This window comes from Monopterus albus, unplaced genomic scaffold (genome assembly GCF_001952655.1).
Source record: "Monopterus albus unplaced genomic scaffold, M_albus_1.0 scaffold9.1, whole genome shotgun sequence".
Lineage (NCBI taxonomy): Eukaryota > Metazoa > Chordata > Actinopteri > Synbranchiformes > Synbranchidae > Monopterus > Monopterus albus.
Window position 1 is genome coordinate 2806897 of NW_018127889.1, and position 17661 is coordinate 2824557.

Here is a 17661-nt window from a genome sequence, read left to right on the forward strand (position 1 = left end):
ATTATTATTATATTATTTATTATTATTTATTACTGTGATATGATAACATGGTATGAGTCTACAAAACAGATTACCAGTGTGTTATTGCCTGCAATTTCTAGCCCCTTCACTAATGAAAATTAGAGATTAATTAAACTGTGTTACATAATCATAGTGCAATTCATAATGTATGTGGTGCTGGTACCATTTTGTGTGTGTTAACTGGTTTGTTAAACAGAGGATCTGTTTTACAGGCAGATCTAGTAAGAAATAAATCCTATGTAATGAGGTGTTGCAATATATAAGATAGGCTTTCATCACAAAGGCTTGTATCTGATGCAGGCAAAAGTGCTCAGATGAGGCTCTTTTTGAACTATGCCAAGTACAACCAATCAATCAGTGAATAAAGTGAGTGGTCAACACATATGGGGAGAAAAATAACCATTTACCTGGTAAAGCAGAACTCGCAGTAGCAGCCTCTTTCTTTTACTGACAGCACGTAGGAGTATGGCAGACTGGAAAACAGGAGCTCTCCAACTTTAAAGGGTCTGGTAACACAGAGTCCTCGCCCTTTTCTTACACTGTCAAACCTCTGAAGACCTTCAATAGTGCCCATCATACATCTACCAGGTTGTCTTCTTTCTGAATGGCTCTACTTAGAGGGACCCAGGAGGAGGATGGGGTGCAGCACTCCAGCTCTCCTGTGTGGGGCCTCATCCTCCCCTTAACAGTCGGTATCCAAAGGCACAAATGTAGCCACATAGCTGTGAACAAACCAAGAAAACATGATCAAACTTTCTCTTGTGAAAGAAGATACATTGCCTGTTTTTTTAGAGTACTTATGGAACGCAGTAGATTTTTTATTTATTTATTTATTTATTTATTTTTTTACAGTTGTTACATTATATAACTGTGGCAGTCCTGAGTGTTGGGTGAGGAGTGTTCCTATGGAAACAAGACCCCTTCATGGCCACTCTAAATGCAGTGGCACTTAACTACTTAGAGAACCACGGAAAGCTAGGATACCCCCATTATCACAGTTTAAATATTTACTAGCTAATCATCTATGTCACATAACAACCAGTTCTTATTTTTGTCTTCCAAAGTCAACATTGAGATTTCTGGTGGTCGGTATTCCAGGACACATCAGCAAGCCTGTGCAGTCAGTGACAATATTAGTTAACTTTACACTCAAAATATGTAGTAAGTGGCCTTCACGTAAAACAAACAAAAGTCAAACTCTAGTGTCCGTATAAACAAATGAGTTAACATAGTTTAAATGAAAAAATGGAGATTGTTCTTCAGTTTTGCTAGGTAGGTAGCCACCTAACTAGCAGTTAGTTAGCTAGCTAGCAGCAGCTAGCTAATTAGTTAGTTAACTAGCTAGCTAGCTGCTACTTAATCAGTTTGTCTAGTTTGAGTTGCATGGAGAAAGAAAATGAAGAATTCTGTTCATGAATAAACAGAAACAAGTGCGATGGGACTGTAACATGGATATTCACGACTTCATAAGCATGACGCTGGGATTTATCTTAAACACGACACACCCACCTTGCTTCTTTGTTTTTGTCTGTAGTGTTAAACCTTATTTGTCTCTTTGCTTACACTTTTTCCATGTTCTTGTTTATGTTACTGAGATTATATTATGTACCGTGCCTTATTTTCTTGGACACCGACAGTTCTGAAGGGCTTTGGATAATTTGGAACTGCCTCATTTTTGCATTGTTCACTCACCTGCTGATGGTCTGTAATATGTCATTTAACCCATGAAAAGGCTCAGCTGCTGCTTCTTTTTCTTCTACTGTTGCTTAATGGCGGTTAGCAAACAGCTTTAGATGCATTACTGCCACCTACTGAACTGAAGTGTGGACCAACAGTTGAGCGAAAGGAACATACAGTACGTATATATACAGTATGTTTCTTTAGATGACTTACTCTATCTACTTCTGAACCACAACACCATAAAATATTAATGCTTAGTCTCAGAGATATTCATCCTGCCCTCTGAAAGAGCAATTTGTCCCCTGTAAGAACCACTTCTGTGGGTAAATGGGAGTGATAAATGGGCAATATGGATAAAATCTACTAACCTATTATAGAAAATGTAACTATGTATTGTGAATAATATAGCAAATAGTGGAGTTTCTGGAAAGTAAGAAAGAAAATAACCCTCAAAGGCCACATTCTAAAATTAAACCAGGTGGGAGAATCATGTTGTTTCTACTTTTCTGACTGTCTAAAGTGAAATGTGGAAACAATGATTTAAAATGCCACTAAAGATGGTTTTGGTTGTGATACTCATTTATTTGTCATTTTCTTTCTTTCAAGGCCAGTCTTCCACTGTGCTATGTTCTGTCAAGGTTGTTAGTGGGGGCTCTGGTGTCAAATTTAAAACAGTGTTCATATCTGGTGGCTTTGCTCCATATCAGCATACTCACTTCATTTGAGGCAGATAAGGAGCTATCATGGAGGTGTTCTGACAATGTACAACAACTGTGGTTGCAGAAAGCACCACTGCATTCTGTAGACTGTATATAGGCTTTCACACAGAATGTATGGAATGATTATTAGCAACTTTGCTTGAGCTTTAAAAGTATATTTGTACTTTAAATGCTCTCTTGTTGTTATAAGACATTATACTGCATTATGGAAGCTTTTATAACTTTTTTAGAATTTTTTGGGGGGAATTTTAGGATTTTACTGCAGAATGGACAGGAAAGAGATAGCAAGAAATATTTTTTTTTTACACCTAAACATCAGACAACCACATTAAACATCTGACACTCGTGCCAAAATGTCCCTGATGTAAAAAAAAACCTTAAAGTACACATGAATATTTCCATAATGCCAGTACTTTTTCCTGCACCTCAATACTGTCATCTGGCGGTGAGGACTGAGAATGACTTGCAAGTTGATTTCTAGGTTACTCGATTTTGTTTGTGTGAAATGTTAAGTTGTAGATCAGTTAATTTAACTGATGTGTAAATATATTTTAGTGTTAAACTGTAGCAGCACCGGTTTTGATTTCATTATGACAATACAATATGAAATAGTCATTGCGAAGATCAGACCATTTCAGATTAATAGAAAGAGTTCTTACAGGTAGCTGTGTCCATTTTTGTCACATTCTGCCATCATGTGGATGTTAAATGTAGGTGCACTCTGAAATGAGTGAGAAGTCCACCCATGATGCATCTCAATTCATCAGGCACCTTAGATACAGAAAGATCACCTGGTAGCTTGTAGGATGACCAGCACTTTTGATTTTTTACACAGAGCTAGTAAGAGAGAGAGAGAGCTCAGGTGAGGGACTTGATCTTGAGTAAATTGAAATATTTCATAAACAACCATGCAAACACATCACATGCATGTGTCCTTGCCCTCTCGCTCACACACATAAACACATACAAGCACAAACCACTGTGAAGATTTGTCCCTCATCTGTATCTGAAGGCTTTATCCAACCTTGCCCCAGTTTCCCCTGGTTTATTATAATTCCATTTTTCCAGTCTTTCAATCTAAAGATTTGTTCTTCCTCATTTTTAATAATGTGCAAGCAAGGGTGGCATGTCCCTGGGAGATTATGGTGTCGTCTTTGGCGTCTCTTCTTGATTACATCAGAGAAAACTGATTTGATTTGGAAGAAACCCTCCTGTTCTGGTATGCAATCTCTTTAGACCTCCCCCTTCTTGCTTTGTCAGAGCAGATGATCTTGATGAATATGATCGGAAAAAGAGGAAGGGAGAGAGAGATTAGGTGAAAGGATTATAATATTTCCAATGACGAGGAATAAAAAGAAACAATAAATCCTAAGTAGATTTAATTCTCAAGAAAACCCTGTTAGGCTAAATCAGCAGAATAAGAGACAGGACAGTGATATTAAATAGGCTGACCTGTTTGGTCTGGGAGATAAGTTGAGTTCTTTCTTGTCTTGCAAACTGGGATTTTGATAGATCCCAACATAACATTTGTATTGGTTCAGAATAAGTTGTTTTAAACCCCAGCTATTATAGATTTAATGTAGAACTCATTGGTGGCTTATGTTTTTGCTAAGCTGGGATGCTCTAATGATTGGTCGGAACAGTAATTAGTGACCTTTCTGATAATACAGTAATTGTTTCAAATATTTTTTGAGCAAAAAGGCCAAACATTGTGTGGTTCTAACTTTTCCAGTGTTAGGAATTGTTGTGTTTCTTTGTTGCATGTCACAGTAAAGTGAATACATTTACTGATTTTGGGACTTGAACAATAGTAGATATCCATGTGACCAGCCTGCAGCAGCACTATGAAACTATTGAAGAAAGCCCTGTGTTTACAACATAGTCTCTGTGTGGATTGAAGACTAGATGCAAATGTGGACTCAAATATTCATTTCATTGTTCATTTTTTTTAGTCATTTGACATTAAAAATTGTCATGCCCATGTGGGTGTCAGTATGTTGGAAAAGCAAGCTGTTAAAACAAACATTTTTGAGCACAGAAGTGCTATACACACAAGTAACCTGATGTCACATCTTCCTAGATGTCTCAAAAAAGAGGGCAAAAAACTGACATGAATATTCTACATGAGAACGTTACATCCAGAAGGTCTCAATGGAGAGCTATCCTTAACTTACTTATATATACAGTATCTGCTACAAGGCTGTGGATGAGGGCTGCCTGTGAAATCCAGTATGGCTAAAGGCCTTGGCTACTTTAGGGCTAGCAGTGGTGGGCTGAGGCCTCCTCAACTAATACTCTTGACCTTGTCATCACAGGCCATTCCCAGGATGTTGTGCTAACTAGGGGTCATCAGCGGGGCGCAGTTTGAGAAATGTATGGTGCTGTGTGTTTGCATCTAGTAGAGAGACTGGGGACAGAGAAACTGATCGTTCTGGGCTGTGTTTTAGGAGGGCGTCTGTGCCAAGACCCTATGTAATTGTCTCTGTGTTCCCCTGAGCTGAGCCAAGGCAATATACAGTAAATCCACATTCTTTCTGATGAACCCGCTGACTTGACTGAGACAGTGTCTACCCTGCCTTGTCCCTTGGCAGCCAGTTAGGGAGCCAAACTCTTAACCCCCATGTCTCCACTCCAGGCTGGGGGGGGGGAATATGATGCCTTCTCGGCCATCTTAGTCCTGTGGGCTTTGCGGGTGCTGAGTCTCATCTCCCACTGTTTATCCATGTGTCTTTGCTTTGGCTCTGCCTGTACGCTGTAGGCCACTGTGGACTAAACGGGGTCCACTGCCCTGTGTCACCCACCTAAGCTGTGCTTTCACTGGGGGTCTTAGCGCCTCACCCCTCGGTTGCTTTATGAGCAGACAGCTGGGCTAATCTGTCTCCCTCTTCCCCTCTTTATACCCCTTTTTCTTTCTCCTTGGGTCTTGTCTCATCACTTCATTTGGCTCCATTAGTCCTCTGTTTGTAGTCTAGTTTGCTCTCCTGCCGTTCAAACAGTGACACTGCTGTTTCTGCTTTCTCAGTACACACACTGAAGAGTTTATGTTGGGACTGGTCCTAGCTTCAAGATATATAGTTCTGTGGCTCAAGTTCATGGCTTGCACAAAGTTGCACTCAAGCTCTAACTAAATCCAATGAGAAATTGACTTGCAGTTTATCTTTTTTACTTTTAATGATGCTGTTTGTGTGTATCACACTACGTGCCTACAGGCAGACACACATGTGGCTGGTTTAATCTGTCTCAGTGCGACTTCCATTAGCTCTATGAAATCGTAATCTTTGATTCAGGAACTTCTAAGACTTTGTAATAAAAAGGATCAATGTAAGGTAAGGTATAAAGACACTCACATCTAGACAGATCAGTGTTTCTGGGTGTTAGCACAGTGTTAGCTGTTTGTTGATTTTGTTTAGCAGTTTAGATTTGATTTAACAATTCAAGTGCCTCAATGTCAATGCAAAGTCTTTTCTTTGACAGGCAATATTGGTTAAGTTGTGAGACACATTATGAGAGATGTTTACTTGGATAAAAGCTGCTTAATGTTGTGTTTATTGGCTAGTTGACAGTAGCAATGTAATGTGTGTGCATGTGTGTGTCCTGTCATAACTGCAGGTTACATACTTGGTATTTAATGGGAAACAGTTCATCTACAGCGACATTTCTATAACTAACCATATATTTAAGCCTGAACCCGATGACTGACTCAAGTCTTGACTCAGACCTTTAATACTCAGAGACTGACTTGACTTGCAACTGGACTTGAACTAGTCACTCACAGAGTCCAGAGCCTCCTCCTTCACCTGCCTTTCCTTCTCCTTCTTCCTTTTGCCGTGCTCTTCAGCCGTCTAGCTATACTTAGAAGTGACAACAGTTGCAGAGTGACACCAAGGGCTAAATAAGACCTGAACAATAGCTTCCCCCCTCCTCCCCTCCTCTCACCCCCTCATCTTCCCCTTTAATAGACTATCATTGTTCTCTCCCTCCACTGTTGCTCTTTCAGGGGAGTTAGTTAGCTATGCTAATGAAGGTTGGGCTTGTGTGGGTTTAGTGAGTGGGGATTTTATGCTCTTTAACTGGGCAATTTTAGAAAGGAGAGGTGATCATAAGTGTGGCTGGGTGATTTGCCACCAGTCAAATGTCACAGGCGTGTGGATGCAATACAGCTGTGGAGGTACATAAGAGATCCGTTACACTTCCCTACCACTTGCTTCCATTTGATAGCTGTACACTGAAACTGTCATAACCACAATAGTCAGCACAATGTATAAATGAAGGTATTATGCAAGAAGATGTACAACTCTCCTCTAATGCACAGTGTTCTGTATGTGTCAGCATGTCAAAGTCCTTGCAGAAAAAAACTGTCGAGTAAGACAAGATGCAGAGACTACAGTAAGTATAGTGCAGTCAGTCATCCAGTCAGTCAGTAAGTCTGTAAATAGCCTGGCTGATGGCTCCTTTGAGCTTTCCTCTAAGAGGAATTCTCTTTCTCCTTGGTGTATTAATAGTGCCTGTGCATTGTTTCCTACAGCAGTACTGCTGCAATCAAAGGAAGTTGGCCTGCCAAGTATACAAATATTTTCCTTTGTTCCTATGTTTAGCAGGCATGTAAAAGTCAGTTATGTGTGTGTGACTACATGGATGTTGGTGCATGGCCATGCTGCTGTACAAGCAAGTGTGTGCATGCTCGTGGGTATTATGTCAGGTTGTATGTTTATTTATGTTCGTAATTGTATATGTACAGTGATACATGTTTTAATTGTTTGTGTGTCAGTCAGTGTGAGTGTGACTGGAAGTCTCTCTCAGACAGCGTGACCTTTTGTTTGAAAGGTCATGTGCTTGGCTGGTCGTCAGTATGATGTTTGGTGGAACAAGCTATTGTTATGTTCACAGTTAGGACTCCAGGTATGTAATGAAGGCAAAACCTCTGGTGTTGTTCTCTATGTCTTTAATCTACCAAAAGTAACATTTTAACATCATTATAACTCTTGTTTCCACTTATCCACTCATCTTTTCCATTTATTGAACAAGGACATTATAATCAGATTTGTTTGATTGCTTTATAAATGCTTTTGATGAAAATTAGTAATTTGAGCCCACCTTTCAGTAAAGTAATTAGCTCTGTTTGAATGGAAACCATTACATGTTAATGCTCTCTGTGGCCCTATGTTTCCACTGTAATTGATGTTGCTGAGCCAAAATATGAGGGCCTGACATTCTAAATGTCACAAGGACCGATTCGGTAGTTCTAGAAATATATCAAATCCTTCACCTGTCTCTGTTGTTGCTGCTGTGCTTCAAATTCCCCCTCATTTGGGATTCAGAAACTTCATCTGAAGGGGTGCATTATACCATACTCTCTGTCATATTTAGACATGCTTACACATGCAGATGCATGCCGGCACACAAGTGAAGCACACTGGGTGTCTGGTTGAAAAGCGGTTGCTTTTACAGCATGCATACAGTACAAGCACACACACTCATAAACACGTTCACACACTCCTACAGACATTCAAATCCACAGGTTAGTCATATTTAACATAAATGTTCACATACACACAAACAGTATAAGACACACAGTTTCATCCTGAGTGAAGCAGGTTGGTCGCCCGATGGCCAAGTGGTGGCGTTGAGGCATCATCGATCACTTGGAGACTGCCAGTGACTCATCAAGGGCATAATGGAATTAGTGAGATTCTCTGAAACGTGACAGCTTGCTCTGGCTAAATGATGTAATAATCTACCTCTCTCACAAACGTCCAGTCGCACATGCATGCACACACGTGTGTACTTCTATCTTTGTGAGGACAGCCAGTGTCACATATTCACAATGCATTCCCTAATCATCACCTCAACCATCACAGCTAACCACAACCACAACCCATATCTTAACCCAAAACTAAACCTAATTCTAACCATAGCTGTAAAACCAAGTCTTAACTTTCAACCAGCCCTTTAACAGTGTGTCAGAAAGTCTTCACTCCCAAGAGCTAAAACTCAAACCGGTGCTCACAGAGATAGCCATACAACTACACCCACACAAGCACACATTCATTCACTCTCCTCCCATTTACCCTCCCCATACCAACTGGCACAGATAACATTGTCTTAAGCTATAAAAAAGATTTTTCTCCCCTCCCTCCATTGCAGTAATTATTGAATTAATGCAGATGGAGGGAGACATCTGCATGTTAAAGTGTTGGCCTCTCTCTTATGCACAGCAGATGTTCCCTTGTCATTTACTCAAATTACGCTGCTTAGATACACGGAGACAGAGAGAGTGAGAGGGGGAGAGAGAGAAAGTTAGCCGCCAAGGCGACATTGCCTTACAGCCCTCTGAGCGTTAGCTAAAAAATTCTGCATCTGTCCTTCAAGTAAACCATTACTTTCACCCCTTGAGGAGTCCCCCAGTGACACTAATATACAGTTTTATTTACACTATCATTATTATCAAATTATTTTATTGTAAAGGTAAGTGACTTTCCATTCATCCTTCATGAAGCTTATTATATAGAGGGTCGCCTATTTAAAATCATCAGGAAGTTGGTTTCATATGTGTGCACCTAAATACAGTTCTCTGTGTTTGGCTAATACCAGAGCTGATGACTTCCTAAACATCTACAGTATCTTATTACTTATTTCACATTTCATTCTTAAATTGCAAAGACACTGGTCTTAACCATCAACTAACCTTTCCAGTATCAAATAATCATAAAGTATCACATCAAAAATGTCATATTAATACAGATATTAACAAGCTGAGCTCCTTTTGCTTAACCAAACAGCTAACCTCTTGACCCTTACTGCTGATGGGGACGTTACAGTAAAGATGAGACTGAAGGCACAACATTCTCTTGAAAATTATCCACTGATTATTTGAAGCCATGATGAGACATGAAGACTCTAGTGTGTGTGTCTATGATGACAGATAACAAGGGAGCCTTCTCCTTGGGATTATATTTCAGGTTGGTTCGACCTCATCTCTTTGGATTATGTTGATAAAAACATTCTTCTATTATATTTTCTGTGCTTATTGTATTAATACTCTCGGGCAGCTCCCAGAAAAAGGCCCATCCCACGCCTGCTTTAAGGTAATCTTCTTCCACTTGAGCTTTCAAAATATTTTGGGGGGGTTGGCCGTCTTTGTAATACCTATTCTATCCTACTATTGAGGTTGTATTTAACCTTTTGTCATTGATTCAGTTGCAATGGTGCATTATATATGTTTAATAAAAATGTGAATTCAAGTTGCGCCTGGCTGGACTTGTTCTGTCAGTATACCCACTAAAGGTTTGAAAGTTTTGTAGGCACATGGCTGCCCTAGAGGTATGACTTTTTTCCACTGTGTAAGAAAATTATATTGCTTCAGACTCCAGTGTGTCTTCAGGGTCTCTTATTATTGTGCTATAATGCTAGGTTTAGCTGTACCTAGAGTTTTACACTTATAATATATAATACTGTCACATCCATAAAAGTCTTTTTTTTAACTCCTTCCCTTCACTAAAACATCACACTAGTGAATAAAACTGCAGTCTGTGAGAGCTAGAATCTTGGCCGAGGCTGCAACAAGCGATTATATTACTGTTGACTTTTTCTAAAATTAGATGATTAATTACTTTGGCCATAAAATGTCAGGGAATAGTGACATGATGTCTTCAAATTCCTGTAATTCTACAATATAGAGAATGTGAAGGTACATCACACCTTGTTGAATGTTGGGATGGAGGCGTCAGTTTTGCAAGGAGGTGCTGTATTTACCTGTATACATTGTTATTTTGTTTGGCTAAAAAGTTGCATAAATAATTAAGATCTCACTTTAGTAGCTGTGGTAATTCAGAATAGATAACCATAGTTGACTGTAGGTAACTCGTGGAGATCCTGTCAACAGTAGCAACAGACTGAAAAATGACTCTGCAGCCTGATCTCAGGTCCGCTCAGGTCTTTTGTTTGGGAGCTAACGCTAGTTATCAGCTGTCGGCAGATAACACAAACACTGTAGATGAATCAATTTCTGTCCTGTCTGTGCTCACTGACTAGTAAAGAGGACTTTTGGACATAGATGAAGCATCCGCTGTATACAGCTGTGTGGGATAGTATTTACTTATTAAATTATAGAGGTATATAGTGTGTATCTCTATGATGGATAATGAGTGTGATCCCACCAAAATGCAATTTGAAGATGTCATCTTAGGCTCTGGGAATTTGTACTGTAATGTTCTAACTCTAACTATATGTCATGTAAAGACCTATTAGATTCATCAAGAAAATATCTCAACAGTTTCATTAATAGTAAAAATCATTTTAGTTGCAGTTCGAGAATGTGTGTTTAGCAAGTTTTTATTTTTGATCAGAAATACTGGACTCACATCTCCTGATAGAACTTCATTTTCCTAAGAAGCGTTCTATGAATCAGCTCATCCACACACACACACACACACATACCCACACACAAACACACACAAAACCCAACAATCCAGTGGAATCCATACAACTTCCTTCTGTTCTCAAACCAAAAGCCTTAAAGCCAGCAGATGCTTTCACGTTATCATTGCCAGTTATCACTCTTAGCTCCCTCTGATAAGACTTTACTTTCTGACCCAGATGTTAAAGAGTTCAATTTATCAGATGCACCAGAAGAGCAGACAGGGAGGTGGAGAGATGAGCGAACATCGAAAATACCCGCAGGCTTCAGAGATGAGACGTAATATGCCATTTTGTTTTCTTTTTTTCAGTCTGGTGTTGTTTCTGAAGCGGTGTTAGTGCAGTAAGGAGCTCAGTGTCTAAAGAGGCTTTGGTATGGGGGAAAGATGGGCCATATTACAGCGAGGCTAGAAGCCCGCTTGATTAATGGGCCAGGATAATCACCTCATCAAATCACTCTCACTTATTAAATCTTGTTTAATATAGTAATGAGGGCCCTTCTGAGCTGCTTTGAAAACCTTTTAGCTTTAACAGGAAGACTGATGATACCAAGTTTCTTTCTGTCCTCGACTGTCACTCTTCTTGCAGTCACTTGTATCCCCTCTTTTCTGCCTCTTGCCTTTTTTCTGTTCCTTAACTTCCAAGAAAAATTAGAGATATATTTCTACAGGATCTGTGTCTTAGTTTCAAGTCTGCAGTGGCTTAACAGTGTAGGCCTATATAATGTTTAGGGGTGGAATTGCTGTATCCAAAGCCTCAGCCTATTCTTTTAATCTTTCTTATTTATGATGGATGATATGCTAGATCGTATCATTATAAATCACTGTGTGTATGGGTCAGGACCTGCTTGGAGAGTGATACCACTACCCAAGGCTTTGGTATACTGGAGTTTATGGAAACACTTCAGGTGTGGTAATATCTCTCCTGTCTCCTTCTGCTTGATTTGTGATCTCTGTCTGCAGCATCATGACATACCTGGTGCTACTTCTGCATGTGCATGTGTATGTGAGGTTTCTGGGATGGACTTGCATCTCCTTCACTTGACCTTCGGGCTACCACGCAATCTGCCTCAGAAGAAAACAACATGCCTTTGTCTTATTTATAGTCTTCCATGTGTCAATCTGTACCATCTTGGTAACACAGCTGTGACTGTTCATTTCTTCCAAGGAAGGAAAAAATATCTCTCCTTCTGCCTTTTGTCCTCTGCCTCTCTCGTCCCATTTCTATTGTGAATTATAGGTGCCTCTCAATAGCTCCCCCCCTTCCACCACCCTCATCCTAAAGTTGGACCCAGTCCTTTTGTTGTCTCTGAAGGCAGGCAGGGAACAACTGTCTCAAGGTGACCAGTTTAGGCTTGAGAGCGAGGTTAGGGCTGCATCTTCCCCCTGAGTGCCTCCCATTTTTTGCCTTTATTGTTGGGGAGCAGCTGTTGTGTACCTGGACCCCATGAGTGGCGCCTATGCTGGATATCTTGGCAACCAGGCTCTCTAAGCTTTGGATGCCAGAGTGAATCAATTCTTAAAGATGACTGTCTGCGTGCCGTGTCACATGGACAGGCCCAAAGTGAAGGGCTTAGGGGGCTCTGGAGCAGGAATTCTCTTTGATGGAGGGGCTGGAGAATGAGGAGGGAGGGGAGGAAAGGAAAATACGGGGGGTGGAGATGGTCCTATTGTGCCAAGGAATGCCCTTGACGGAGATAGCAGGGTATTGTTTTTATGGCCTTGAACTCTTTTGGACTTGAGGACTTACAGGCGAAGGAGCTGCAATGGTGATGAATATCTTAGTGTCTTTACTGTTTTCATAAACACCATGACAAGTGTGGCTGTAGGTTGTCATTTCCTCCGGTTTGCTGTTAACTGCATGTTGAAAGTCGCTCTAAGACGCAGCATATGTGAGCAGCTTAGCTTCAAGCAGCCATGTGAATGTGTAAAGGTTAACCGATTACTGGGTGGCTGATATAACTCCTCTGTCATAATACCCACAGAATCAAACTCATTCTCAGCAGAGATTGACAACAGCTGAGTAGTGCGTTGATGACCTACCTGGCTCACGGGCCTAACCTGCCTAATGTCCACTGAGAAACCTGAGAAGGTGAAGATGATAAAGGATGATAAAAACAGACTGGCACATAAGCTAACCTCCCTCCTCCCACATTCTTACTCTTTCTCTTTCTTCTTACACCCCTTCAGAGAACAATACCCTCAGGACCACCTCCTGCCTACCTGTCTACCTTGGAAAAAGCAGGTTTATTAATAGTTAGAAATGGTAACTGCAGTGGCTTGTAAAAATGTAACTGACAAATATCATTTTAAAAATTAATCTCACAGATTACTGCAGTAAAAAGCCATTTTTATTGCAGCTCGTCTTCTCTAACAATACTGTATGTCACTTTACATATCCTACAGTATGATAGACAAGACTGTGTTAAGGCGGAAACAACGAGTCAGTTAATGTTTTAGTCCACCAGCACAACATTGGCAACTGTTTGATAATTGATTTATTTAAGGCAATTATCACTTGTGAAACATTTGGTGGCTTAGTCATTATTAAGAGTTCAGAGCAGGGCGCTTGGGGCAAGCTGCATGAGAAGGTTAAGGATGAGGGGAGTGAGCAAACTGGGCTCAGCAACCAGCAGCCACAGCAGCAGCAACAGCAGTGTCTTTTTTGAAGAAAGAGCCTCACGGTTGTCCCATGTTCATATCCATTTCATGACAAACGAAATACCACAGGCCGTAGCCAAAAAACAATGGCTGGTTTGGCTGGCTGGAGGCGGTGTGGGAGGTGGTGGTGGAAGGGGGCGGAGGGGGCTAAGACTGGCTTCCAGCCCCTGCAGCTGTCCCGGTTGTCACTCCTTGTCTTAAGGCTCACTCCTGGCTCAACACTCCAGCCCATGGATCAAGGGGGATGTGTGCCGCTGCAATGTGTGTGTATGTGTGTTAGTCAGTGCATCCCAAGCCCCGAGAGATACTGCGAGATGATTCTCAGTACTCAACAGAGTCTGAAAAGTGGCTCCAGACACAAAAGGCAAGTTGAACGGTGTTAAGACCCCTTCGGTATGGAGCAGACCCCAGGCATGAGGTCATCAGACTTGGTTTAGCAACCTTTGTCCTACTGCTTGATTGACAGGAGGGATGGCTAGCAACGGCAATGGTGAGATCAGTTACAGCCACGGATGTCACTCAGGTCTCCAGTAAGAAACACGTGTAATAATTCACTTAATCATTTCATTTAAATGAGAAACTGATTTTTCAAAACCACAACATGGTGCATACTAAATAAAAACAATTTTGACACAAATGCTAATTGCATACCAACACACAGTGACATTCAGGTGTGGTAACTGTTTTGGACTTTCAGTTTGTGGGCCTCACAAATAATAAAGTCTGTGAATCTTTTAATCTGTGTTGATAACAGGTGATAAGTTTAATATGCCACGAACCACTAGTAAGCCTGTGTATGCTGCAAAGGAGAAAGACAAATCTCTTCCCGTCTCTCTCTCTCCCTCCCTTATGTCTCGGAGATTAGCCTTTGCTCAAACACCTCCTGTTCATCTAAGTAATTAAAACATTAGAATTACTGGATTATAAACTGCTTTTCGTTTAATCCAGCACTCGATGCTCCTACCATCTTTCCAAATGGGTCAATAGGAAATAAAATGGGTCTCTGTGATTTCTGATTCAGGGGCAAAGAATGCCAATAATGGCTATTAAAAGATGTGTGTTTGTGTGTGTGTGTGTGTGTGTGTGTGTCTGAGAGAAAGAGAGAGAGAGAAAGAGAAAGAAAGATAGACAGAGACCGCTTTGCCCTGAGTGCCATCTGTCTTGGATCCACCAGGCCCCGTTTAGACAGGAAAGCCAAATCAGTTCAGTAGCTCTACCCACAATGCACAATAATGTGCACACACACATGCTTGCATACACACACAACTCCTCTTGACCTCTTCCTCTCTTGAAGTGAAAGTGTATTTCAGGAGTAGAGGCATCTGTAGTTTTTGATCTTTCTTTAAGAAATTTACACAGGACAGGCCCCTTTAGTCCTCTGCTGTGTGTACGTGTTTCTGTGTGCTTCATGAGACCCTAGAGCAGGTGTTTATCCCTGGGGCACCCACTACACCTTAAAGGCCTTTTATCAATGGGTGTTCTACCATTGTCTTCCACCAACACGTTCTCACATGTACACACACTCACAATCCTTCCCATTTACATTCACTTTTAAGGGCCGTTCCTCCCTCCTCGCTTTGCTGGCTTTCACATCTCTTGGCAGTCAAAAGGAAGGTGTGCTGTGGGGGATTCTCAGCTGCTGTCTAACTGTCTGTACTGATTTAGAGTACCAGTGTGTGCTTGGCATTTGTAGGGGCTTATTTGTGAGAGTTTTCATACTGTACACTCATGCAGCCTTTTTTAGGCTTTTTGGGTGTGTGTCCTCTGCAGCATGTTTCTTCTTGTGTGTGTGTGTTCATTATGATTTGTGTTCCTTGCATCAAGGGGTCCAAGTTGACACAGTGACAGCTCCTCACAGAGCAACAGAGGGGCCCTACCATCCAACAGCAGAGGCTTTTCCGCTCTGCTCCTCTTGGCTTGTTACAGGCTTCCTTCTCCCTCTTTTTCTCTGGCTTTTACTCCTTTATTTATTTATTTATTTTTACCAAGTCCATTTTCTTGTCTGAAATCTTAATTTGGGATGCTGGCCAAAGGGGAGAGAGGCACGGGGACCAATGGAGGGAAAACCAAGGGGTGGGGGCTGGCGTGAAGAGGTGCAGAGCGCTGATGGCTGCAGACGGACGGCCCTTTGTTCCTCCGTTCCCAGGCTCCTCTCTTGAGCCTCTGAGGCTCCAGTTGCGTTGAAGCCTTCCAGAGAGGGTGGCGGGGTGGGGGGCTGGTAGGAAAAGGGGGCACAATGATCTGTCCAACTGGAATCTTCCAATTCCACAAAACACAGGCATGTGCACACATACACATGCAAGACATGTGGAGATGAAAATAGAGGAGTGAGTAGCAAAAGAAAGAACAAGCAAATGGTTAAATACATAAAAAGAGAATAAAGAACAGGACAGCAAAAACCAAAAAGAACAAAGACAAAGATAGGGATAGGATGAGGACATCAGAAAACATTGCTCACATTGAGTGTGAACTGCACATACTGACCACTAGGTGTCCCCACCTCTGATGCCAAAAGTGGGCATTTTAATAATCCCACACTGTGCCAGTGGCTCTGGAGCACACAACAGTGTGTTGCTCCATCCACAGCAGATGAAATCCAGTGTTTAATTACAAACACACGCAGAATGTATCCATCAATCTGTGCAACGTGGAAATCTGTTTTCATGCTTTTTATTGAGCCTGGAACCATTTTTGTGTCAAATGTTTAATTCTAGTTGCTATGATAAAATAAACACACTGTTAAGTAAATAAAAAAACACACAGAGAGACAGAGAGGGAGGGAGAGAGAGCGAGAGAGAAAACTTAAGTAATATTCTGCTGTTTTAGTTTCAAGCCCACAGTCATTTTGCAGGAGTAGGTGTCAAAATTGTTCAAACAGTGGACAGCTCATTGTGATTGTGGGTAGGAGGATCCCACAGAGGAGAAATCGAAATTAGGTCCTGCGTTCTTGTGTTTCTTCGTCACAAAGATTCTCCAGCATGTAACATCAGTGTTTGTGTGTTAACCAAAAAAAAAAAAAAAAAGTTTGTTGTTGGGTTGGTGTGCTGTAAATCCCCCACTGCCGCTAAGCCATGAAGTATGCTTTTAAACTAAGTGTGTGATGAAACCTTACAGGAAACCTTTCCAGTTGAAAAACATCACTCTTAACATAAAATGGAAAATGTTCTTGAACCTGTGTGTGTGATAACAAGTGACCACGAAGGGAGGAGGGACTTGGAGAGGGACCTTGAGGACCATGTCAACGTTTTCTGTGCTGGAGCAGAGACAAACATTGGGTAAACATTGGGAAAGGCTGGCAGCCTTTGAGATAGTGGGCCGTTGATCTAAGACTGAGGAGCTAAAGTCCCCTATCTCCTGTCTGATACAGCAGTCAAGGTCTCGCTGACACACAAAGCCACAGAACAAACATGGATACCTGAAGACAATGACCTTTGAACTCCCAGTGGGAGAGGTGGAAAAAACAGGAAGTGGTGAAAGTGACTCCAGTGACTTCCTCCCTGCAGACCAAGAATGAATCAGGTGGAATGATTGTAAGTACATGGGTCATTGTACATAAAAAAGCACACACACACACAGACGTGCACACACACTGTGCAGGAGTGGAAAGCACAGATGTGGTGTGTGTATATATGTGTGTGTGTGTGTGATAGAGGAAGCGGGAGAGTGAGTCTTCAGATGTAGCGACAGATGGTATTTGATTACAGAGCAGACGGTCGGTGTTGTACAAAGATGCTGTCTCAGCCCAACCTAAGGAGCTGTAGCCCCCGGTTAAGGCAAGCAGAGGGAGGCAGGCAGAGGACGAGAGAGAAAAGGAACATGGGAGAAAGGGGAAAAAAGCATAACAGCAAGCAAGAAAGACAAAAGAAGCAACTCCAAAAATGAGCATCAAAGCAAAAAGAGTGAAAAGCAGTCAGGCAAGAACAAAAGGAAGAAAGGAACACAGCAACGGGTGCACATGGTGGAAAATACAACTGAGGTCATCATAAGAACGCAACCAAATGACACAGAGAGAATACTGAACCTTTGATTGTAGTTTTTTAGAGACTTAACAAACTTAACAAATTAAGAAACCACAAGAAATGTTAAATATGTGAGAATATGTTCAGCATTTTCTTTTAAAAATACATTGGCTTAAAATCTTTTCATGTAATTGTGTGCAATTGCTC

General features: G+C 41.3%; 1 protein-coding gene across 3 annotated transcripts in view; it reads right to left on the reverse strand.

The window, feature by feature from the left end:
* The window catches only part of LOC109953794 (N-lysine methyltransferase SMYD2), a 15863-nt gene extending 14039 nt beyond the window's left edge, over positions 1-1824 (reverse strand). The window contains exons 1-2 of one of the 3 annotated variants that reach the window (XM_020589257.1): positions 1714-1824; positions 429-743 (exon numbers count right to left, since the gene is read on the reverse strand). In XM_020589257.1, coding sequence (XP_020444913.1) covers positions 429-598 — 170 coding nt within the window. In that variant the 5' untranslated portion in view covers positions 599-743; positions 1714-1824. Of the gene's footprint in view, positions 1-428; positions 744-880; positions 1007-1530; positions 1652-1713 lie in introns of those variants that run through there. The other 2 variants (XM_020589262.1, XM_020589267.1) reach the window with 2 other exon arrangements.
* Positions 1825-17661: the final 15837 nt, after the last annotated feature.